Consider the following 25,323-nt stretch of genomic DNA (forward strand, 5'->3'; position numbering starts at 1 on the left):
TATGGTCATGACGAGCTCAGTTCGTCATAATCACAGCGCCATCGTGCAGCGGGAGGAGCTCAGCTCGTCACGAGCACCGCCGCGCGCGGCCCCCCTCCCCCCAGCACTGCAGGGGAATTAGCCCAGCAGCGAAGGGGTTAAAGCCAGATCCTTATAGCTCATACTTCCCTTATTTAAGATGTGCGAAAGAGAAGAACCCCAGTTCCAGTATTTAAAAAAAGCATAAAATGTGACAGGAACGATGAGAGGCTAAATCTGCTCGCAGTTTAAAAGGCATGTACTTGAAATGGACACTAGACAGTTTTCGAAGGAAATAATATTTAAACAACTGTATTGCGGATCATGGTCTCACCTGCCAGCTTTTATAATGACATATATTTAAAAAAAGGCAGCAGAGGGTCCCTATATCTAAGCTACAACACAAAAGGGGTAGGATTTGGCTAATCTTTCAGCAAGGAAATGCTCTTAAGCATGAGAAATGAACCAGAAATTTGTAATGGAGCCAATGAATTCCCTAAGATGTTACGGCCTGTGCCCCAACTTATCTCAGGCTGTAGGTCACCACAAAAGTAAAGACATTTAATTGATTTAATTTTAGACTGCAATGCATTACTTAAAGCGCATTTGTCTCAAGAAAGGGGAACAGATTGCGCCTAACTTGCATTCACTGACAAGGTGAGGCTGTGCACACTCTTTATGTATGTCATAAGACTTTGGAATAAATGTATGTGGTCTTACACTTTCAATATGTTATACGAAAAAAATAACTGACCCTCTTTTTTGACATTGGACTCTTGAGTTCCCATTGGTGCTATATTGAAGTGGGCGTGAGTGGTGAATGATTGCTAAAGGTGATTGGTGTACTGTATGCATACAAAGAGAACACAAAGGGATTTTCTGTTTTAAGCTTTTGAACTTGGCGTCCTTTCCCTTTGGTGTAGTAAGTAGTAGTAGTAGTAATCATTCTTTATTTAGATATAAAAAACATATCTTTAAAAGATTGCACAAATCACACTGTGTACAGTTTTATGAATAAAAAATGATAAAAGAATAAAATGTGACCGTAAGCATACTAGTTAAAACATTTCAATTTGTAGATTAGCCCTCCCGGTCATTGTAAGTTCTATTAAAGTACATGTTCAGTCTTGTCAATCAGCAGTACGGCCTCAGCAATGTCCATTTTATCTAGGTTGCGATAAGCATGCTGAATGAATTTGGCCAAGTTTATGTTTAAGACAATATTATCTGGAGACAGAGCAGCGATAATGGCATGCCTACAGGTCCGAACTCCCAGCCTGTTCCATTCTGGCTTAAGCAGACATCTGCGTTGGAAATTAAATGAGGGACAGATGCAGAGCACATGTAAGATTGTTTCTGTTGCTAACCCGCATCCTCTGCATGTTGTGTCCTCCTTCTTACGACGCCAGGTGGGTAGATTTTGGAGAAAGCTCCAATCTCCCATTCTTAGGGCAATCCGGCAGCGCTTTAGATAAAGTGAAAATGTCGTAGAGAGGTAGGCAGCAGGGGTCAATCGTTTATAGGCGTTGACTACCGCCCAGGAATGACTACATTTCGTGACAAGAGCTTTGTCTGAAGCCAGAGATTTCAGTCTTACACATTTTTTGATTATATTTTTAAAAACAGACTGACTGGGGTTAAGAGCCCAAAGATCGGCAGCTGAAATTTGATGGATGTAATCATTCAGAAGGCGCCCGAATGTTCCCCCTGGATTAGTCTCGTTGATTTCTTTCCCTTTGGTGTACTTGGACACCTCTCTTATATTTTTGGCAAAAATTAAAATAGACATAAAATATGGCTAGAAGTAGTATAAAGAGATCATCCAAATCAAAATGGTGCAAGTGTGCCTGCATTGGTGCTAGGCTGCCAAAAGGGCGCCGGCACAAGGGTCAGGACAGGAATGCACCGTTTTCCCGTAAATACAGCACATTCCTGCCCATTCCCTGTCATGCAGCGCAAAAAGGTGACTTGCTGCACTGCACTGCGTGGCTGACTTTCTCATAAATAAGCCCCAAAATCAACTTTAAACTCCTAACCTCTTCACACAATGTAATGTTTGTAAACTGACCATGGGTACATAAAATAGTCTTTCCATAATATCTTGCAAGACATTTATTCTGCAAGAACAAAGACATCCAAGCTGGTACCTGCTTAACTGGCAACAGTACCACAAATTATAAAATGAAACTTGCACCATAATCCAACCCATTGGGCATCATCTGGCTTTTAGGGGGGAAAAAAAGATGTGGCTGGTCTGAATTCCTCCCCCACCAACACTTGTGTTTGGATTCTCTCTGCTATTTGACCACTCTAGAAATGTGGAATGGAATTAAATGGATTTGTGATGTTCCTGTGGAGACATCATTCATACCTGTTTCTTTATCGATTAATCTTAAGCAGCATCCAGCTTTCACTATGCAAATCTTTGATTATTAATATCAAGGCAGTATTCTCACTACGGCAGACAATTTTTACAAAAATGTCGTCCAATCCAATCTGCCCAAGTTAGTATGTGGAACTAGGGAACTGTTTGATTTATTATCCATAATATTAACAACATGTTGAAAATGTAGACTATTACCTCGCCAACATCGTAGATCCATAAATGACCATCAGAATCTCCCACAGCAACTTCTTTACCACTGTGAGACCACCGGACCCGGTTCAGAGCAGATGCTCCTTCTACAATCACACTTGCCGATGGAACCTAATATCAAAGTAATGGAATTGATACACATTAGAAAATGTATGACACTAGAGCGGATTAACAAATATGCAATATGCTACCATGTAAGGCATGTAGATTGGCCTTGTCAGTCATGTACAGCTCAGTGCCAAGATTTCTCTCTCTTCTGTGAAACTGAATTTTCTTATTAACACTTGGATGCTAAGGGAAAACTACTCATATAATGAGATTTCCATTGAAATGAATGGGCAGTGCATGACGAGTTACCCTTGTCATTAGCATCGAAGTGGTTTTCAAATGAATAACTGTGTGTGTGTGTGTGTGCGTATATATGTATATATATATAGTAGATTTACAATTATGTAAGTATTATTCATGAAATACAATTATGCATAGATACAAAATATTAGTTTTTTCCATTACAAGGAACGTTGCTCTCTTGCGGATACATGTGAGAATGCCATATTCCCACAAATGATTCTCATATTTATTTGTACATAAACACTGCCCAAGGTAGTGGAAAAATCACAGTGCATCTCACCCACCACACTAACAAGTTACTGAATTTTACATATTATCTAATCTTTCTTCAATTATTAATTTACCAGATTGATTTACTATTACAATAAAATGGAATCTCAGAAAAAAAAAGCATGCACAAGTATAATTCCCCCCACACTTTACATGAGTACGACTGCATTTTAACAATATTGTGTGCACAGGAGAAATCTACAGAAATAATGGAAGTGAAACCTGGTTGACAGCCTTTCGATCTAAGTACAGTAAATTCAGCAACTGTCTCCTTACAAACCCTATAGGTGCAGACAATAGTCTTTTGAATTTTAATGTAAAGGCTATGGGTACTTCAAGTGAAAATGTATTGAAATATAACAAGTATCAGTGAACAGAGTATGTGTGTATGTGTATGTATGTGTGTGTATATATAAAAAATGTAAGAGATGTATCCAATCATCATTGAGAATTACCAGAGTACTTTAATCATTTACTCAATATCCTAATCTTGTTTGGCAAGCAGTCACATTGGCGTACTTTTACAGTATTTCATTTCGTTAGTTATTAGCCACTTGAAGCACCATGTCTACCATAACACCAACCACACAAATGTAGTTTGGAACTTGTGATTGTAAGTAATATTTGCTAAAGAAACTGATCCTATGTCTCTTGTGACATTGTATTTAATTGTTTAAATATCTCAAGCCGAAAATACCAGAAAGTTTTGGTGACCTCAACATAAAACAACCTGGAACATGGGGAACAGGAACAAGTGTAGACAATAGTACAGTGGTCACTTATGCTGCTTTCGCGGACTTGCTCCTGAATGTTGGTCAGCTGATGATCCGGTTGTAGCTAGAACATAGTCTTTAAAGATAGCAGGTTATCCATCAGTCTCTTAAATTCAATTATATTACTAAGCATTTCAAACTATGAAAATTTATTTATTAAGTTATGGCTGCATCCCACATTTTAACCTCTTTCAAGAACTCTTTACTTATATAAATGCAAGCTTATAGAAAATTGTAAGGCATACATTAACCCTTTCGCTGCGGCGGCTATTCCGCCGCAGCACTAAGTGGGCGGGGCGGCCGCTCGGCGGCCGCATGCTGGTGACAGAACCGCTCCGTCACCAGCCGCGGTTGAGCTGTGCTGGTGACGGAGGGGTTCCGTCATGACCCGCCCCGCTCAATAAAACTGCTGCGCAGGCGCGCAAACCAGCGCCGCGCAGGCGCGCAAACCAGCGCTGCGCAGGCGCGCAAACCAGCGCCGCGCAGGCGCGGCGGCCGGGCCATGACGGAACCGCTCCGTCATCAGCACAGCCCAACCGTAGCTGATGACGGAGCGGTTCCGTCATCAGCAGGGGAGGGGTTAAATAATTATTCAACTAACAAAGATCACGATGCTTGCAAACTTTTCAAAGGGTAGCTGCAAATCTGAAGCACTTGCTGAGACTATTCCAGAGTCTACAAACTTCTGCACCATCCTTGCTGACCAATGACCATGGTGAACGAGGGTCAAGACTGATTTGCATATGGCCATGTCTGAACTGGGGTGGCTTGGTGAGCAAAATAACGATGGATTAAACCCAGATCTGTGACTGGGGGTGAATGTTTTGTGCAACATTCCATCCATCATCTTGTGTATTTTGCTGTTCACCCTATGTGGGAAGGATATGCCCAGACGTGGATCCTGTGCTCACTAAGCCACTGGAGTCAAGCTATCCTGGCTGAAGACGGCTCTCTTTATGTGGAGTCCAACAAGGGCCTTATCCATCGACTGCAAACTGTACAGAACGCCGCAGCGCGCTTCGTCCTGGCCCTTCCCATAGCATCATCTGCCACCATTGCTAGGAGAAATCTTCACTGGCTCCCCGTCCAGTTTAGAATCTCCTTTAAGCTCCTATGTCTTACATATAGAGCACTTGCGGCTGGCCCTGCGGACGCACTTGGTTCCTTGCTCACCCGCTATGTACCCACGAGATGCCTACGATCGGCCGGGCTACACCAACTGGTAGTGCCCCGCGCTAGGTTGACCAGATGGGGAGCGAGAGCTTTTTCTGTTGCCGCTCCTCAGCTTTGGAACTCCCTTCCGGTGGATATCAAAACCTTACCCTCCATCGACCTGTTTAAAAAGGCCCTTAAAACCTGGTACTTCATCAGAGCCTACCAATGAGATACTGCTGTCTGACCTGGCTAGTTCCTTTATTTGATGTAGGCGCCTTGACGCCCATTGGGCTAAGTTAGCGCGGTATAAGACACAATTCATTCATTCATTCATAGCCAGAAACCGGTCCTAGGATGCTTTATTCCGGTCCAGGGAAGACATGGCTTGGCAGTTCGGGATGGACTGTTCCCACGAGGCACAGGGTCAAGACTGATTTGCATATGGCCATGTCTGAACTGGGGTGGCTTGGTGAGCAAAATAACGATGGATTAAACCCAGATCTGTGACTGGGGGTGAATGTTTTGCCATTGTGCAACATTCTGTCCATCATCTTGTGTATTTTCATGGTGAACGTAAGGCAAAACCTGTAGCAGTATATGACAACTCTAACTCAACCACTGGATGTAGTCCCAATTTTTTCTTTTAAAAATCTGGCCTTACAGCAATTGCAAAGCAAATATATTCTGGGCCAAACGTTTAAATAGAACATTGATTCCATATCCATCCTCCCAGTTAGTTCTCAATTATTGAAGGAGTTTCAATGAAAGATTTTACAATTTAGAACTATCTCAATATGGCTTTTTGACCGAGTGAAGGATCATATGTGCTGTATAAATGTATGTGGGCATACAAACCCTTGTGGTTGAAGAAATCCCTTTCTATGCTTAGTGTGCCAGGAGTACACTATGCACTTACTCTTCAAAAGACTGCACTAAGGAAATCTTCATTTCTTCCCAATTAATGCTGAAACTCTCACTTATGAAGCCTTGAAGGGCTCACAATCTATGCCATTGCCCTCTGTACCTTCCATGTTTCCTCACATGTGGGTATCAAGTATCAGGTATTCATCTACATTTCGATGACATTGGGGCACCACACACATTCACCAGTGCTTTTGAAAGAAAAAACATTTAATCTTGGCATGTAGAAGGAGAAGAGAAGCCTCAAACCTAGTGTAGCCAAGACTGAGGTTCAACTGCTAGACCTCAAAACTTTTTGTGCGTTTCTTCAAAGCTTATAATAAGCCCTGTTTCAAACTGAAGACCTTCACAGACTACATACATAAAGTACCCCTGATTACATATAGCTGTAGTTGGTACCACATATAGTGCCAAACTGGACTATGCAAATGCCATACACACTTACAAACAAGAATACCAATTTAAACACAGAGAGGAAGTCCAGTATGCTGACAGCCTCATCCTAGCAGGTTTAAAAAAAAAAATAGAACTTGTTCTGTCCTTTCAGAAATTGCTTCATTGCTAACCAGAAGGGCTGGCAACCTATAACACCTTTTTTTTGTTTAACAGAGTTTTATATAGCGCAAAGTTGACCCGAAGGAATTGGATATCAGTGTGCTTTACACGAGCACTAGTTGTGTTACATGAGGACACATTCATTTTTGCTAGGCACAGGGAGATTAAGTGATTTGCCCAGAATCACAGGATGCTTCGCGTCCTTGCCGAGACTCGAAACTGGTTTCCCAGATTTGATGTCGACCGCCCTAACCGTTAGGCGAACTTGACCCGAAGGTATCGGGTATCAGAGCGCTTTACACGAGCACCAGTTGCGTTACATGAGGACACCTTCATTTTTATTAGGCACAGGGAGATTAAGTGATTTGTCCAGAATTACAGGATGTTGCTCGTCCTTGCTGAGTCTCGAAACCGGTTCCCCAGATTTGTCGTTGACCACCTTAGCCGGTAGGCCAACTCTTCTCCCTTACCACCTTGTTTTTAGGTTTCTGTGGTGCTATAAAGTGAGTGTGTAGTCCTGCCAAAAAACATAAATATAATTGGACCAACTTTCACTAGTAATAGGAGCCACCTCCCCCATCGTCTTGTTCCATTAGGTCTCAACCCATTCCTTATTACTTAAAAAGGAAGATTAGGATTTTCTGATCATCCATTGCCGAATTGGGGTGCTCAGCTTCTTGTGAAGATTCAGCCTGTAATGCGGTGTTACAAACTACATGTACAAAATAATATCATGTTGCCTCATGTAGATAGCAGAGTTCTATTGTGTGGTATAGCCTGCCTATTTCTGCCTCCTAAGTATAGGGAGGGACTAATTAAAGATTTAGTAAGAAACTGGCAAGGGCAAGTCACTGGGCACATTTGATATACAAAGGTGACTCTACCATGACTAAAACAATAAACAATTGGTCATCCCGTAACAGTGATAAACCCACTACAACACCCATACTCTAAAAATAATATGGCAAAGACAGAGGTAAACTTATATGATAACCCACTGTAAACAAATGTCATTAATAACATTAATCATTACAGGATACACTATTTACAATCACACAGATGTCATGTTTACAATCCTTAACGTTAGGATCAATAATACCACTAGCATGTAGGTTCAGAACACTTTAGCCAAGTCAGAATATCTTTTTTCTCAATAATTGCAAACTGGCAAAAGATTTCAAGAGAAACTTACTCTGCATCTCACACTGAAATTCTTTGTTATGACAATTTTTAAAACTGCAGGGGAAGGCCTTCATTTGCAACCACTAAACGCCTAACAGGGAAGCCACTGGAAGCAGAAACCAGCAGCATCACTGAAGACCTCCCCACAGATGCTAGCTTTGTGGCGCACAGTTATCAGGACAGGAGAATGGTATAGCTAAAAGCAATGCTCTTTGCTTAGCACATTACATTCTGAACACTCACTGCTTCCCATTGTTACATTCTCCTAACACAGGCAGTAAAACTGAACTGCAGTTCAAGGAACAATGGGCTCTGCGTGCGACTTAGCCATCATGCCATCAATTTCAGAAGCCACAGCGTTGAGTCTCCGGCTCTTCACAATGGAAGTTACAGCTCCTTCCAGAGACCTTCAAGTATAATTTGGGGGGCTACTGGTAAGCATAAGCCTACAGTTTTTTTTCACCAGAAATGCTTTTGTGTTATTCACTGTTTAAAATAGAAGGTATATGCATGCCTGTGAGCAGCAGAGATCATTTCTCCTCTAGCTTCTGAAGCGGTGTTCAATAGGCGCACTCGTACAATGGCAAGAATGCCCTTTAGTGTTTCCCTATGTATTCTATTGTTCAAGAGTGTTAGAACCCTCTCTGTAAATGTCATTTGCTGGATCAATGCCTGAAGTGAAATGTCGATAAAAGCACAATGGCGAACAAGAATGATAGCTGTGAATCCGCAATCACCGCATTTTGGAAACTTCCTCTAATGAGAGTTTTGCTGTTTTGGGAGCACGGTAGTGACATAAAGCTAAAGGAGTTAGAATTTAAACATGTAAAACAGTTATATGCTTAAAGAATGTTTTAATGCCTAAAATGAAGATCAAATCAGCTAAATACAAATTCTTCAAAGACTGTATTTTTTGCATTTAAAATGATCACGTGTGTGCACAGGTAATGGTGTGTGAGTCCATAAAATAAAATCAGACTTGAGGAATAATCAGTTTAGGTGTTCTTTTGAATCAAAGGGCCAGTAGAGGCACTGCCGTCATTTGAGACACATTGTTTTTCAGTATTTCTCTTATTATTCATTTGGTTGCTTAGTACGCAACAAAAAGGTGGGACAAATAAAAAATATATTGTCTCCTATATCATAGAGCGTAAAACAGTGGTTCTAAACCTGTGGACTGTGGACACCTGGAGGTCTGCAAAGCATATGCAGGGGGGCCACAGCTGGATAGAAAATTATATAGCATTAATAGAATAATAAATTGTATATAAATAAATAAGCAACATGTACAATTGAAATTTTTAAAATGCTCTGTAAATGTAAATGAATTTGACACGGGAGGCTAATAATAAAGTTAGTGTCCTCAGAATCATTCAGGGAGCAGGGCAAGGGCACCAAACAGATTATAATATGGATGATAAAAAGCCCTCAATTGAATTTAGAAACGCTCCAATCTTCTTATTACAATTAAAATGTTGATTTTTTTATGTGTTTGTGATTTAAATAAAATATTTCATCATTTGTGTATTTGTTTGATGAATGCTTGTTTCTGTATTTTTTGTTTATTGTTTCGTGGTTCAAATCATCGAAATCTCAGGCCAGGTCCCCAGCTTCCAGTATTGACTCAATGGGAGTCTGCGGATTCCAATAATGATTCAGTGCGGGTCCATAGGTTCCAGTAATGATTAAATGGGGGTCCTCAGAAGTTAAAAGTTTAACAACCACTGATGCAAAACATACATTTCAATATTTATTGTTGAAACATACAGTATAAAACATGTATTGTTGTTACCATGCATTCTGAAATACGTTATAATTTTTTAAGAGTTTTTTCAATGTTCATTCTTGTGCAAAATAGCCAACAAAAACTCGTGACGAATAAAAGAATATATTGTTAACTATATTAGCCAATGTAAAATATCAATTCAAATATATGTCGTTGAAATATATTATATTGTAAAACATGCATTATTAACATGTTCTCTGCATTATTTCCACAGCTGAGTAAAAGTGGCAAAGAAGCTCAAAGTCTCAAGTCAAAAGCATGTAGAAATACGTCAGTAAATGTTTGCATTCACGTTTACTTTACTCGTGTGTGGTTTAATTTGTTTTGTGTGTCCTGGTAGCAACTACTGTCAAGCATTCTATTTAGTCAATTGTCAAGGCATACAAACTCGTAGTATCTTCCATCAAAAATATGTCATTCTATAAAAATCTGATGTCTTTTTTTATTGCGAGGGAGCTGTATTCCGGGCATCTGTGTGCTGCAATTTTGCCCATAGAAAAAATATCAGTTCACCTGTTAATAATGAACACTTTGCAGAGGTGAATAAATACTAGTCATCCCTGCACAAAAGACTTCAGGATGTTTTGGACACTTATCCGGAGACAAATATTAGGTTAGGCAAACAAATGAACAAAGGTTTGCCATGTTTAAGTCGTGTCCTCCTCTGTCATATTTCACTTTAGTAGTCGTCTGACGATCAACTGAAAAATGCAGCACGGATTGCTGGAGGGCTGGGGAATCAGTCAGCTCTCATTCCGAAATCAAACAAACAAGCATAGATTCGTGTAACACGCACAAAGTTGCAATATGGACCATAACCCTGTGAATGTTTGAGAAGATTTTACCAGCAGTAGGACTGCTTGGTAATGTTTTATACATCTTTAATAATTGTTTGGATATTGTGATTTGACAAATAAGCAATTATTTCTAAAACATGTAATTCACGGGAATTGTTTCACACCGGTGAGTAATTTTCCATATTCCACTGAAATTACAACATTTTAGTGAATTATGATCTTGAAACAATCGGACACTCAGAAAAAGCAATCCTCATTCGGATTTCCTACTAAGCATGAGAAGCCAGTTAATTTTACACGCATTGTACAAATGAAGAACTAACAAAACACAAACATTCTGGGCGATCAGCTGCCCATTGTTAGCTAAACCTTGTAAAGAGCATCTGCAAACACTCCTACTGCCTTTAGGTAAAGCATACTTTTAAAACCATAATTGGGCATCATTCTACCCTGTGTACCGTGTGCGGCTGGTAGAATGAAAAATAATTCTTCCCTACCACCTTACCTTCTGAATTACACATATGAACTCTATTTTCTCTTCTTTTTAGCATAGAGAACAAACTAGGATGCAACATACTTAACATAGGGCCTTCAATGAGTGAGAGAGAGTGCACGTGTGTGTATATTTCTCATACTATACTAATATATATCTATATTCTCTTCCCTTATACCACAATAAATTAATATATATATATTGAAAAGTATAAACAACTCGGTCTTTGGTTGAGCATTCCCATGAAATAAGAAATGCTGAGTACAGTGGATCCTTGTCTCTATTAATATGGTATACATAAAAATATTTAATGGTCAACATCTATTATGGTGCAACAATGCCATTTTTGGGTTCCAGTGATATTTACAAACCAATCGACCTTTCGACCAATCAGACTTTGGTCTTCCAGTTTGTTGTACAATCAGTAAAACCACTCAATAGCACTGTAGAACTCTCATATCTTAATTTTGGGCATTTTTAAACCTATTTTGTTCAGCAAAAGTTGGGGTATGGGCTTGAAGCTAGGTTACACAACACACACCTAGTACACCTGAGTTATTTAATTTTTATTTTATTGTTAAGTTTTATAAAGCACGGATTATGCTCTGGAAAAGAACAGCAGCGCACTTTAAAGGGTGCAAGACATTATCTCCACACAGAGAAATAGAGTACTTGGGAGCATGTGAAAAAACGAATGTCCTGCCATACAAACCGATTTAGATGTCTATATACATAGAAATATAAATCTAGGAAATTAGGTTCTACATGCTTCTTTAAAGAGTAATCATCAATAGGCTGTGATCCCAGCTCTCAAATTTGGCCAAATGTTGTCCTTTTGGGCAAATCCTTCGATCTCTGTGTACCACAGTGCCCATACCTACAAAATTAGAAGTGAACAAAAACTAACGAAACAGCAGTAACATTCTTTTTCTTTATAATGCATGCTTCATTATACACCTCTAAGCATTTTGTTTACTCATAGTGAGTAACCTGTTCATAACACAGCTAAGCTACATTGATCTAATAAGCTTGCATGAGAGTGAAACACTAGAGGGTGTTTTACACTATTCTAGAAGGGCTTGGGGAGCCCTCTACTAATTCAAACACTGTATTGCTTTGCCCGGAATAATAAGTGCTTATGTTGCATTCTCGCGAAGCATGAACGGTATACTGAGAATCTTGTGTTTAAACACTTTGCCGGAATGCAGGCATTGCAGTGGTCTAAAACACAGTGTTCCTGAAGGATTGATGGGCTTCACGTGGAATGTCCTTTGTCTAAAGTGAGAGGTTGCCCAGAGTTTATTTTTCGGTCGCATGTACATTAATGAAAGCAAAACATATGTCATCATTTGCTTTTATTGTATTCCAGGATGGCTTGTATGGCATTTTACTAATTCAATAGATGCAATCGTGTGCATGGAATGTTAAATGACTATGAGATTTTCAGAGTTGGAATGGGTGGTAGTTTGCTTATCCAGTGTTTACAGATTTTGCCAGAAGGCAGACATTTAAGCTGTAGAAAACAGAGTGTCCTTACTAGACTAATGTGTTTCACTTAGAAGGCTTTGTCTAAAATGGGAACTTACTATAAGTTATTTGTAATGTTTTACACATTTTACATATTACTCCAACCTTCGGGTTATTCTGGTTATCTTTATAGCGGGTAACTTGTTCATAATGGACTAAGCTGTACTCCACTGATGATGAGCTCAAAATAGAGGTAAATCTCTTGTCCAGAGTAGGTTTCACTCTGATACAGGTGGCCTTCAACGTGGTATTTGACTAATCTAAAAGCTGCAAATACTTTCCCTGGAATGGTAAACATTGATGTCTTTTCCTGGATTGCTGTGATTGGTACTTTGCTAATTTAGGAGCTCAGGGGCAGCGGAGGTCCCTCCGTGCAAATTAGGATGTGACCGCCACCCTGGCGGTCACATCCTGTATTTTTAACATTGCGGCGGGTGCTGCTTGAAGCAGCACACGCCGCAATGTTAAAAACACCATATTTTCCTTTGCGTGCACGAAGCTGCAGGCACCGCGTGGTGCCTGCCGCTTCGTGCACGCAAAGGCAGGGGGGTACCCATGTGCACCCCCACCCCCCCTTCACCCCTGGGGGCCCGCAACGGGCCCCCAAAGAAATGTCTGTATGCCTTTCCACGGCAGAAATGCCGCCATGTAAAGGCATAGGACCGCTGACATCGTAATATGGCTGGCGGTGTCTGATAGACACCGCCAGCCATGTTAGAGCTTTTCCGCCGCGGTCGGAAGGCGACCGCGGCGAAAAAGCGGCAGACGGAAAAAAGATCCCTTAGCCATACTAATGTTTTTCAGTCCGCAGCGGTTAGTCCGCATCCTCCGGGCCGGCGGTGGCTTCCGCCGGCCCGTAGGATGCGGATTAACCGCAATCCTAATGAGCCCCTTAATGTTTAATAATACTATGAACTAAAATGAGTGCTATTAGTTGATTGATGCACTGTCCTTTTAATGCACTCCACCTACAATGGGAAGTAGCACAGGGTACACTTCTGTTTTTCGTAGTTAATGCATGCTATATTAGTATTTTAGTTAAACGCCTGTATTAAGCACTGCTCAAAGAAATTGCACATCTATACATTTCTGGTGGACCACAAGAGATTGTCATCTCACAACATTAAGCCTATAATTCAGTGATCATGTCCTGAGCGAAGGTGAAATTGCAAAATAAGTTCATATGGATGGAATCAATAGTTCAACCTGTTAACAAATGGCTTGATCAGTTTGCCAACTGAAACAACTTTTGAAAGGTATCAACTATTTCAGAAAGAGGAGCAATACGACAACCTATGATGCAACTTCTGCATCTGTACTGCTTGTTCCTACATTTTCAGATTTTTCAGAGGCTCTCAGATTAATAACAGACTTCACACCAGGCACTCCTAGAAAAGAGTGAATCTTACATACAATACACCATTCAACACTATTTTTTATCTCTGTTGGCTATTGTCAGGATTACTTTAGTGTGTGGTGAAGCCACAAATAGTAGTAAACTGCCCAGCCATTTTAATTCCACAGCTGGCTACCAGAAATCCTGAAACAAAATACAAACCTGTTGAGTCTAAAACTACTAAAAACAGAACTTTGAAAGTGCCTTTTGCTCCCTATGGTCTTAGCTGAACAACTCAATCCATGAGCCGACACTTAGTGCTATTCTCTCTTCTATGACTTACCATAATTTTCCTAAGCACTATTTGATGAATACTGCGTATCAGTTTCCCCAGACAGCCAATCAGGCATGATGTATGCACAATAGAAAACATTTCAGTAATAAATATATGCAGCCATCCGCGAGTCTGGTAGTGTTACTGATTCTGTCCCATAAGGCTGCTTCAAGGAAAAGGCAGGCCATGTATGTGACACCTATCCACATGTAACATAGATGCCGGCATAGTGAAAATGGCTGAGAAGAAAGAAAGACTGTGATACAAGGATATCTTTTTAAGGCCACATCGGATCATCAGTTTGTACTCTGGAGTCATTGGCAGATCTTCCAGTTTTGCAACATGATGCAGGCTATGAAAAAAAGCACGGCTCGTATAGTGTCAGTCCCTTGGCAACATGCCTGAAATGAGACTGATAGTATCCCAGGTACATGATCTCAAGATGCTCATTCTTCTTGATAATTGTAAGACTTGTTTATGGGCTACCTCTAATAGTTCAGTACACATTTATGGGCCTAAGAAATATACTCAATAGAAATTACAGTGCCAGTTTTGAACAAATGTTACCTTCTGAATAGCTATTTAAGGGCTGCTCATAAAACAAAAAAGATAAAAGCTGAAGACGTATGGTATGCATGCATTCATTTTTTTTCTCCATTTAAGTACATCGGTAGTACATAGCCTATAATACACAGCATATCCCAATAGTAAGCAGTGGTGCTGGTTGAAAAATTCAGCTCATTAGAACATAAAAGCACCAATATTAAATCATACTATGGCCATGACTTCCACTCCCTTGAACTCACGAGTGTCCTGTGAAAATGTGGTTACTATCACAATGTTACCTCATAATGCGGACAAACTCTGCCAAAGATTAAGAATTATCACTAAAGTATTGGTGTATGGTGGAGCCGTTTATGTATTATAAACTATGCTTTTTAAGGAACTTGGCTATAATTTTGTTATTCAATAGATGTGCGTGCATATTGCTTTAATGAGCTAATATGAAAAAGTGACATAGTATTACATATAGACATCAGCAGATCAAAGCACATGCTGGCGTCCTTAAAGCTACCATATTCTGTCTGCTACATATGTCTCTATGCTAATTATAATAAGACTGAACTATTCGTTAAAGGCTTTCACTGTACATGCCTCCTTTGATGTTCAAAGCATTCTACTCCAGACTGAACACCTATTACCTGCCGCCCCGGCTTCGACAGTAAACGAGCAGAGAGCAAGGAAAGCCGCACTAGTAGCTTTAAGCGTCAGACATGAAAGGGTTAATTTAAAAAAAGAAGATGTTCAACATGTTGGCATAGTCTGTGTCAAAACGTAAAGGATGCTTTGGTGTTACTGATGATACCTAAAGGACATGTTGTCTGCAGCCTGAGGAAGGCGCTTAGTAGGCTGTGGGCCCTCTTTGCGCCCTGTAGCTGTGTTCTTTTTAATTAAATAGTCCGCATTGCTTCCTGCTCCCGACACTTCAAAAGACTTCTCTCGGGCTTATCCACTTGTCACAGACTTCATAACACTGCTCTCTATATCTGCTCGCGAGGACTTGCAGCTGTAAATGTGCGCTTTAAAAGTACTTTGACAAACTTGAAATGTACATATCTTCGGATAAGGAACATGTATTCCATTAGCATTGCATCAGCTTTCTTTCTGCACCACGATTACTGAATATATGAACAATGCAAGACTTTAAAAAAAATCGACTGAAGGGCTTGACTGTGCAACTTTTCAGCCGAAGGAAATAATAGTGTGAACTTGAGTATTTGATGGAAATTGACTGTATAACCCATGTTTATGCTGTGCTATAATTGGTTAACGCCATGTGACATTATAACCTGGCATGAGTATTGCCAGTCATACTTTCCTTCCTGCAAGTAACCAGCTCTAAGGTGCATCAAACGTGCCAAAATGGAGGGAAAATAGTATGTTGTTTGGTACAGAAGCCAATATCAGGTTAAAACATCATTTGACAGATATTTGCAATGAAAAAGATAAATGTAACATTACAGTTGTCTGTTCCTATGAGAAAAACAATCCATATTTGGGATTAAATTAAATATGTATTTTAGTTCTTCAAAAATATTATTTGCATAAGCGCAGTGCTGAACTATAATAAGGTATCGCTAGATTGAACCGTCACAAAGGAACCTACAAAATACAAGGTATCACATTTTTAAACAAAAGCGTGGAATCCAGTTATGCGGCTGCACATTGCAGCAATACTATCCATTGATATTTCTATATACAGCTATTAGAGAAATGTAAGTTATAGCCGACTATTCATTCGAGATTCACTGTGGCAGCATGTTCTTATGATGGCTTACTTTTCATTATTCAATTATTTATTTTAGACTTTTCCATTATACATTATCACTAAATAGACCTCAACACTGAGACTATTAATGTGCTTTCTAATGCAGATACAAATCTCGATAATCCTCTCCTAAACTCGTGTAATAGTCATGTTAAATGTACGTCATAAAAAGTTACAAAGCTATAAGTGGAAATGCATTTGCCTTTGGGCTATGGGAGATTGCCTGTGTGGATGTAAGAGTTTGCACATGCAGCATAACAAGGGATTCAGAGGTTGTATATGCGCTCATATATTTTTAAACACATGTATGTATCTAAACTCTAACACAGATACATACATAGCAATATACAATTGTCTTTTTAATCAGTGGGTGTACGTAACACAGATACATACATAGCAATATACAATTGTCTTTTTAATCAGTGGGTGTACGTAACACAGATACATACATAGCAATATACAATTGTCTTTTTAATCAGTAGGTGTATGTACACACGTTTTTATATGTGCCTGTATATAAATGGAAATGATCAAAAAAAGGTTGAGAAACTATGCATACTACTCACTTGAAAATACTAGGATATACAGGTGCAATACATGTTTGCACACACATTTACTTGCAAATAATATATGCATACATCGGTCTACATATAGATATACAGTTAATACCTATGCACATGCAAATAAACACAAACTCCTACCTACATACTTAGACTTGGGCACATGCATAAATATGTATTTGAGCTGAGGGATCTAACTATGCTGATTGGTGATTTAAGAAACTATACTGGTTATTGCTCAATTTACAGGATTTTGAGAGGTATTCAATACTTCTTGTTGAGGTGCCTGACAGTAAAAAAAAAAAATACAGAACGTATTTAGGAATTTCCCTGATAAATCCCAATGCTTGTGTTATATAGTGTTGTGCATTGATATGACCTGCTGTCCTCGTACAATTTTAATTTAGATTATGAGAGAAACACAATCGTCATTGTTAAATAAATTCAATCACTTATTTTTTATAAGATTCAACTTTGTCTGTGTTTGGTCTGTGCATATTTAGGATGCAAAAGCTTATTTTTTCAATTTTAAACATGTTAAAATACACATTTGAAATGTTTTCTCCTGACTTTCTGACAAAAACCACATTAACATGACACTTAGATGGCTTACCAGCGGGCACTGCTTAAATCCGATCCGCTGTTTCTGCTGGATATTATTCAGCAATATGTATCTGGCCTGGTACACTGACTCAGTACTTGATGCCCTAAACCTTACCCTATGACTCCCATCATATGATGGGGAGTTACAAGTTTTTCCTATCCAGGCATCTACCGTGGAACAGCCCTGCCATACAGCTAGGTGTTATTGATGGCCAGCTGTTATTTTGTAAACAAATTAAACCTAGGCTCTTTATATATTCATTCACATCCATTTCCTTTTTAGTGTTGAATTTATCAACTGAGAAACTTGGTGCCACTGGTGGGGAGTGTAGCACTCTCCAAAGAAATATATAAGATAACCTAACAAGAGTGAACGTAAATTGTTTGACTTACTTTGTTGCATGTTTAAAATAAAATACATTGTTTTGAGAAGCAGAGAAAATTATCATTTCAAGGAAGAAGTGTAGGCCTGTGTTTGTGAGTGAGCATATAAACAAGACCGCACAGACGTATAAATACTTTCATCCTCTACATCAGTATTAACAGTATGGGGAGTGGCAGAGGGTATATAACCATTAAGGTATTTTTCTTTAAACAGAGTTACATTTACTTATTATTCACACATCATTTACATGTGTGGTAAAATACAAAGGTTTTATATTTATTTTGAGAAACACCTAATCTAGGAAATAATAATTGAGCCTGCTTTGCTGCAGGTGTTCTGAAGAAGTGCTCAAGAAAAATTGTCGTTTTTTAAACTTTTTTAATTTTGACTATCTAACCTTTGAAATGTCCCTGTTCATAGCAATATAGACTATCGCAGAAAAGCAGACTGTACAGTATTTTCTTGAGCGTGCTACAATACATCCCAATTCTTAAATAAATATTTAAAAATGGTGAGTCTGTTAAAGGGTGACTTCTATTTATGACTGCATCGTTTGGGCTGCTAACATTGTAAAACTCTTAATGTTCACAGAGGAGACACTTGATAGGTTGGGTGTCTGGGGCCAAGAAAGCATGCCTAAATCATGCCATCCAACCTTTTGACTGCCCGTGGAGTGAGACAATTGTCAACATAGTGCCCCCTCCACCTTTCAATGTGAGAGCCCAGTGTAGGGCAAGTTAAGCTGCTTTCTAAAAGGTAAGAGGGCGAGCACCCTTTAGTGCTGATAGTCATTCAACGTGTGGGTGAGGTGACTGTGATGGTGATTTAGGTGGTACAGCAAGAAACTCAGAACTTCAAAGACCATGAGGTGTCTGACTCTTATGCAACTCGTTGGAGCAACAAAAGCAGTAAACTGAGTTAAATCAGGTCAGTTATCTAAGCCTACATTTTCAGGACAAGCTTGCTAGGAAAAAATGCAAACATTTGAATAACTGCTTCTCAATGCAAGAAAATAAAAAAAAGTTTGCTCTTTCTGGTGGCGTACTTTCTTTATGTGTCAAAGACAATTTCGATTCCTGTAGTACAAATGACAGAGTGGGAATATATCAACAGAGGAAATTTAGCCTAAGAATACCATTTCTTTTCCAACACCCTCTCCCTGTTTACCTTGCTTTACTTGTTTCGTGGCGGTGAAATCATACCAGAGGCTGTGACGTCAATTGCAACAATATTTGATTTGTAGGGCTGACATTTAAGTCTTCCTTGTTGTACGCTAGCTGCTGTGTTTGTTTAAACTAGTATGTCTTTAAGACCCTGTACAACAAAAAATAAGCTCTCTCCTGTTCCACGAGCTGCCCCTCCCCCTCCTGCTCACCTCGGTATCGTTGTTGAGGTTCCAGAGATCCAGGCGCCCCATCCCGTCCACGCATGCGAAGAGCCCGGGATGCACCGTTGACCACATGACGTCGTACACATAGTCCGCATTGTCTTCAAAGGAGTACAGCGGCCTGTTGTGCTGCGGAGAGAGAGGGAGAGGCGGCGTGAAGACTCTGTGGCGCTGTCGCTGCCCCGGGCTGTCTGCCGAGTCTAATTAAAACAACTTTGCACATTTACCAAGTGTCATAAAACTCCCGGGATGAAAGCCCCTGCCAAGGTGTACTGCGGGCTTTCATGTTACAAAACCACTGTCCACTGGCACGGGTGGGCGAGGGGGGGAGCAGGCAGTTATAGTTTTCTGCGTGACGTTCCGGGCAGGTATGCTCCCAGCGCAGCAAGAAGGATGCTTTGCAACCCCCCCTCGGGCAGACATGAATCACCTTGGGGTCTGTAGTGATAAGGATCCCGGGACTGGTGCGGGGATGGCAGGCGTCCCGTGCTGGAGGACGCTGGCTGTGGAGCTCGCGCCCGACAGGGGCAGACTGCCATCTAGCGGCAGCCAGCGGACGGCCGCAGCCGGAGGGCGCCTCGCCTTACAGTAGCTGTCTCCGGATAAGCCGCAGACAGGGAGACGTGCCCGTTCCTTCTGCAATTGACATGAAAGGGGCCGGAGGCTATCAGCACTTTCCGGGATTCTTTCACTTTCAGAGCTGCTGCTTCCCGCAGCTTTATCTCATCTCCCCATCTAGTGCCGGTTTCCCCTCGTGTGTGATTTACACGAGCTCTGTCCAGCCCCGCGCGCTGCCTGCAGACAAATCACACAAACAATCTGCTTATTACTCATGAAATATGCGGCGCGCATTATCTTTTTAAATCTGTTCTGAAAGGCGCGCATGTATTCTATCCATAACAATTATACGAATGTGAACAGAAAAAAACAACGCTAGAAAGAAAATGACGGTGCTTACACGGGGGCTCGCATTTCTATAAATAACGGAACAGCTTTGAAAAAAGTATGCCACATTGCAATCTGCACTTAACTTCCAGCTCTGTGCTCTTAACTGCAAATGAGTAATTTCACATCATCGTCAGATGCATTGAAAACACACACGATGTACGTTTCTGTACAACTTCTGAAGTCCCAGAAAACAATCGGGGATTTAAATGCAACGGAATGGCGTGAATTACTGCTCAAGTGAAACACGTTTTATTTCTAATAAGTAGCATTTTACATCTAAAAAAAGTACAACGACATCCTTTATTATGGCCCACCACTCCAACAGAGACCTCAAGTCCCACTCATTGTGAGTGAGAGTCACACATGAGGAGGCCAGGGAGACCCTCTTACTCACAATAGGTTACATTTCTAGAACTAGAACTCTAAATGCACTTCTTTTTAAAGCTCTGCGGTGTGCAGAACATTTCCTAGGAGTTATAAAGACTTCAGGAAGCACTTCGACCACGACAGAAGCCCCCCTACAGTCGCTTCATTTAATGTAAGCAGCCGCTTTGGACGCATCATAGCGCTGTTCCACTATTTTTGAAATCCACGTGTCTACTACTTAAGTAAAGTTTCGTTTCATGTTAATTTGCATTTTTAAAATTATTTTACTTGTCACGTCTTATACTAATTAGGCTTCTTTCCTAAGAATTCTAAAAATGTAAGTGGTTTGCGCCAATGTGCATTTGGTTCCTAGGTGCCCTTTCAAGTGCATAGCACAATTCATGTTAGAGGTACTGCATCTGTAATGGATAGCACAATTAGGGCTAATAGTACTGCCCCGATCTGCTTCAATTCAGAAAGCAGCTCAAGACATGGCTGTTCATACAGGCACATGAGTAAACCTGCCCCACTGCAGTCAACCCAGAACAGCTCGGAACAGCGCCATGAAACCTTGGTCGAAGTGCGCTTTACAAATAGGTTATAACATAACATAACTAGTACTTCTAGTACCATTACTACTATTAGTGCTAAGTGTACTTCTACAATAGTACTACTCATACTACTCACACTAATTACAATTGGTATTCTACTATTAGTGTTTCAATTAATACTCATTTCATTAGTACTACTACTGGGATTCATTTTTGTACTACCAGAATTTCCACTAATAGTAATAATACCAATACTACTATTGGTAGTATTGTGCGATTAGCACTATTAAAGATTGATTTTAATGTTACAAGTACTATAACAACTGATGTAAGTATTAGCACTCGTACTGCAAATACAAATATTGTAATAATGCTGCTACTGATGACAGTATTAATACTGTTACTAACATGGCTCATCGGACAGTAGCACTTCTAGTTCTACAACTTCTGGTACTACAACTAATACTACATCTCCTATCAACAGCAGTAGAAGCATGGGGCCACATCAGCAGAGGTATGCAGTCAGCGGTGGAAAGTATTTTTCACTGTTGTCACATAACAGCATGGGAATGACGTCCTTTGCTATCAGTAACTGGAACATACAAGGATAAAAAGGTTGATCTTTGGAGAGAAACAACAAAAGACTTTACAGAAAAGACTAACAGCATAATATTATCCTCTGCGTGATATGTCATAGCCTCACGACTGTTGCAGAACAGGATACCAAGAAGCAGAGGTTTTTCATCTGAAATTCGCAAACAAGAAATAAGATAGGTAACGGGAGGTGTTAGACTGGATTGAAAAGCGGAATAAGATCAGCACATTTATACCACGAGTACAAATTCAACAACACCTGGACCTTTACTTCTGTGCGCTGTACATTGAACTGGCCAGATCCTTTAACTTTTAGAAGCCATCCACACTACAATGAAAACCAAAATATTTAAGCATGAGTACAGGTACATAAATGTACTATATACTCACCCAGGGACAACAACGCAGACTGAAAAATAATACTCCCACTCTAAACACTAAAAAATCAACAAAGAAACATCCTAGACAACCAAACAAACAGTCATCGGAAATAGTTTGCTAAAAAGCTGACTGTTAAACCTGTCACCATTGGCGTGGGTCTCCCTTCTATTTTTGCTGTTGCTCCATGTGCTTTTGCTTGTGTTAGATACTTTGGGCACTGTGCCACTGCTGTCCAGTGCCACAGTGCAAGTGCTTCCTACTGTAAATTAATGTATTGATCAGTGGTTCCATGATTGGCTGGTTTGGTTTACCTGTCAGACCCTAGTACAGTGCACCAGGAGTGCCCAGGGCTTGTAAACCAAATGCTGCTGGTGGGCTTGCATTCAAAGATAAAAGAAAAAGTAATAAATATAGAGAGAATCCATTCTATATTCTGAGTGACATGTCCAGCCGGACAGAGGTCTATAATTTTACTGAATACACAATTCAAATCCAACAAGATACCTTCTACTGATCACCTGTGTGGTACACAAGTCTGTGCCCAACACTAACAGGTCTTAATGCAGAAGGTAGGTTTACAAACAGGGAAATGCTTTTAAGGCAAACACACGTTTTCTGTGTAGTAAATGCAGTTATACAGAAAAATCAGAGGAACACCATTACATCACATAGCAATCACGTTTTGTATAAGGTGTCACAGAAGTCGACGGCGTTTCGGTCCCCCTGTTAGTTATAGGGACCATCATCAGGACATTGGAATAATGCCTTAACTTTGTTAGCCTCTAATTACCCGGGCAATCTTATTATGCCGGCAAGAGGAGGTACCCGGATAAGAGTACAGAAACCCGGATTGAGTTGTTCTGCGCGTCGCAGTTAATAACCAATTTCAACGGCGCCAGGATATTGCCGGATGAGTTGGAGTTCAGGATCTGCCTGGCGTGATCAGTAGAAGGTATCTTGTTGGATTTGAATTGTGTATTCAGTAAAATTGTAGACCTCTGTCTGGCTGGACATGTCACTCAGAATATAGAATGGATTCTCTCTATATTTATTACTTTTTCTTTTATCTTTGAATGCATGGGACCACTGTTGTTTGAAAGATTCAAGTTCCCCGAGGTCCCTTGTTGACTTAATTGGGGCCCCTTGTTGTTATAAATATAGCTGGTGGGCTTGCAGCACTGGTTGTGCCACCAACAGAAGCAGCCTGTAAAAGTGTGTCCAAGGTCTGCCATTGCAGAGCCTGAGTGTAGTCTGGTACTGTCATGCTGACTGATCAAGTGCACCCACTTGCCAGGCCCTAAACCTTCCCTTTTCTTCACATCAGACACCCCTATGGTAGGCCCAAGGGCAGGGTGCATTGTAAGTATAAGGTAGGACAAGCCCTGATGTATGTGGCATGTCCTAATAGTGAACTACAGCCATTTTCGTTTTTCACTATTGCAAGGCTACTTTTTCTCCATAGGCCAAAATGGGCAGTTAGATTATTAGATTTTATAATCCTAACTGACTCCGAGAACATGGTAGAAATTCAAGTTTAGTATGCCTGAACTCAGAATGATGAACTACATCTTTTAGTGAAGTTAGTTTTAACATTCTGTGTTTGAAAATACCTCTTTTAGAAAGTAGGTATTTTCTTGTCTAACTATCCAAAGCCTGCCTCTGCTAGGTTGTGTATTAATTGTCTGGAGTTTGAGTGGCAGGACTGGGGGATTCCAAGAGACAGAACTAGTCAGCCCAGTGGCGAATAGAGAGATCTGCACCTAGATGGGTGGGCGGACTTGCACCTGGGACCAGAATAGGGCTCGGCCTGCCTTCCACAATGCTCGCTCCACCTCCTGTGGTGTGGCTGATGTCTCTGCCCTGCACTGTGAAAGAAGAGAAGGAATCATGTCAACAAAGTGCTCCAAGGCTGTGCTTTCCCTCCACAATGCTGGCTCCACCTCCTGTGGGGCGTCTGATGTCTCTGCCCTGCACTGTGAAAGGAAAGCAGGAGTCATGTAAACAGAGTGCCCCAGAACTGGTTTAGACTGGGCAAAGGCCCCTCTACCCTCAGAGGACAAAGGATTTTGGGGTATAAATATTGGGACCCTGATCCCAAGAAATTGGATCACTTTTGGACTACAAGAAGAAACCTTTGCTGAGGAGAGGAACCTGAAGAAACTGAGGAGAGACTATCCCTAAACTGAAGTGCTGCTTGGGGGGTTGGACTGCAGGGGTTGCCTGACTGCCAAAGAAAGGAGAAACAACTTTGTGTGCTTTATTTTCAACTTGTGAAGGATCTCCAAGGGCTTGGAACAGAACTTGCCTCCTGCTGAAGTCTCAGGGACAACAGATTTCAAACCCCAGCTCCCCAGATTTCCTTGTAAGCGTCTACTGCTGTTTTGGGGCCTTCTGAAGGACTGCATGTCGCAATGAGCTGGAAGCGAGACCCAAGAGGAAGAAGCGTGTCACCGTCGCAGCCGCTGCCGTCACAACTCCGAAATAGGGTGTCGCCGCTGTAGCTGACGCATTGCACCGCATCAAGATAAGTGTCTTGCAACGAAGAGAAAGCGTGTCGCCATCGCTGCTGCTGCCGTCACATTGTGAATGTCGGCGCTGTAGCAGTTGTATTGCACCGCATCAGGAGAAGGGTCTCGCAATGAAGGAGAATCGTGTCGCTGTTGCTGTCTTCGCATCTTGGATGTCGCTGCTGTCGTATTGCACCGCATCAAAAAAAGCGCCTTGCATCCACGGAGAAGCGCGCTGCCGTCGGAGCTGCTGCCGTCGCATCTTGGTTGTTACCGCTGTAGTTGTCGCATTGTGCGGAAGCCTCTCGCATCCACGGAGAAGCGTGCCGCATCTGGAAGATCTTCACGTCTTTATTTCTTTGCACCGGAACTTTGCCACATTTCCATCGCTGCAACATTGCTTCTAAAGGTACATTGACTTAAAGTGTTGCATCTTAAGAACTGAACTAAGCTAAAACTACCATCCTTAAGTATAGTATTGTGGATTTTTGTCATTTGTGGTCTTGTGTTAAGTCTATACAAAGAATACTTATTTTTAATATACAACTGTGTGGTGTCCATCTGTAGTGTTGTCACTGGGTTACTGTATGTGGTCACAAATGCTTTACACACTGCCTC

General features: G+C 40.8%; 1 protein-coding gene across 1 annotated transcript in view; it reads right to left on the bottom strand.

Annotated features, from left to right (window-relative positions):
- DYNC1I1 (dynein cytoplasmic 1 intermediate chain 1) overlaps positions 1–25,323 on the bottom strand; it is a 1,862,117-nt gene that overhangs the window by 71,623 nt on the left and 1,765,171 nt on the right. Inside the window, exons 16-17 of the mRNA XM_086941928.1 lie at positions 19,347–19,487; positions 2,600–2,725 (exon numbers count right to left, since the gene is read on the bottom strand). Of these exons, the coding sequence (XP_086798054.1) occupies positions 2,600–2,725; positions 19,347–19,487 (267 nt within the window). The remainder of the gene's footprint in view (positions 1–2,599; positions 2,726–19,346; positions 19,488–25,323) is intronic.

Source organism: Lissotriton vulgaris, chromosome 10 (genome assembly GCF_964263255.1).
Source record: "Lissotriton vulgaris chromosome 10, aLisVul1.2, whole genome shotgun sequence".
NCBI classification, from domain to species: Eukaryota; Metazoa; Chordata; class Amphibia; order Caudata; family Salamandridae; genus Lissotriton; species Lissotriton vulgaris.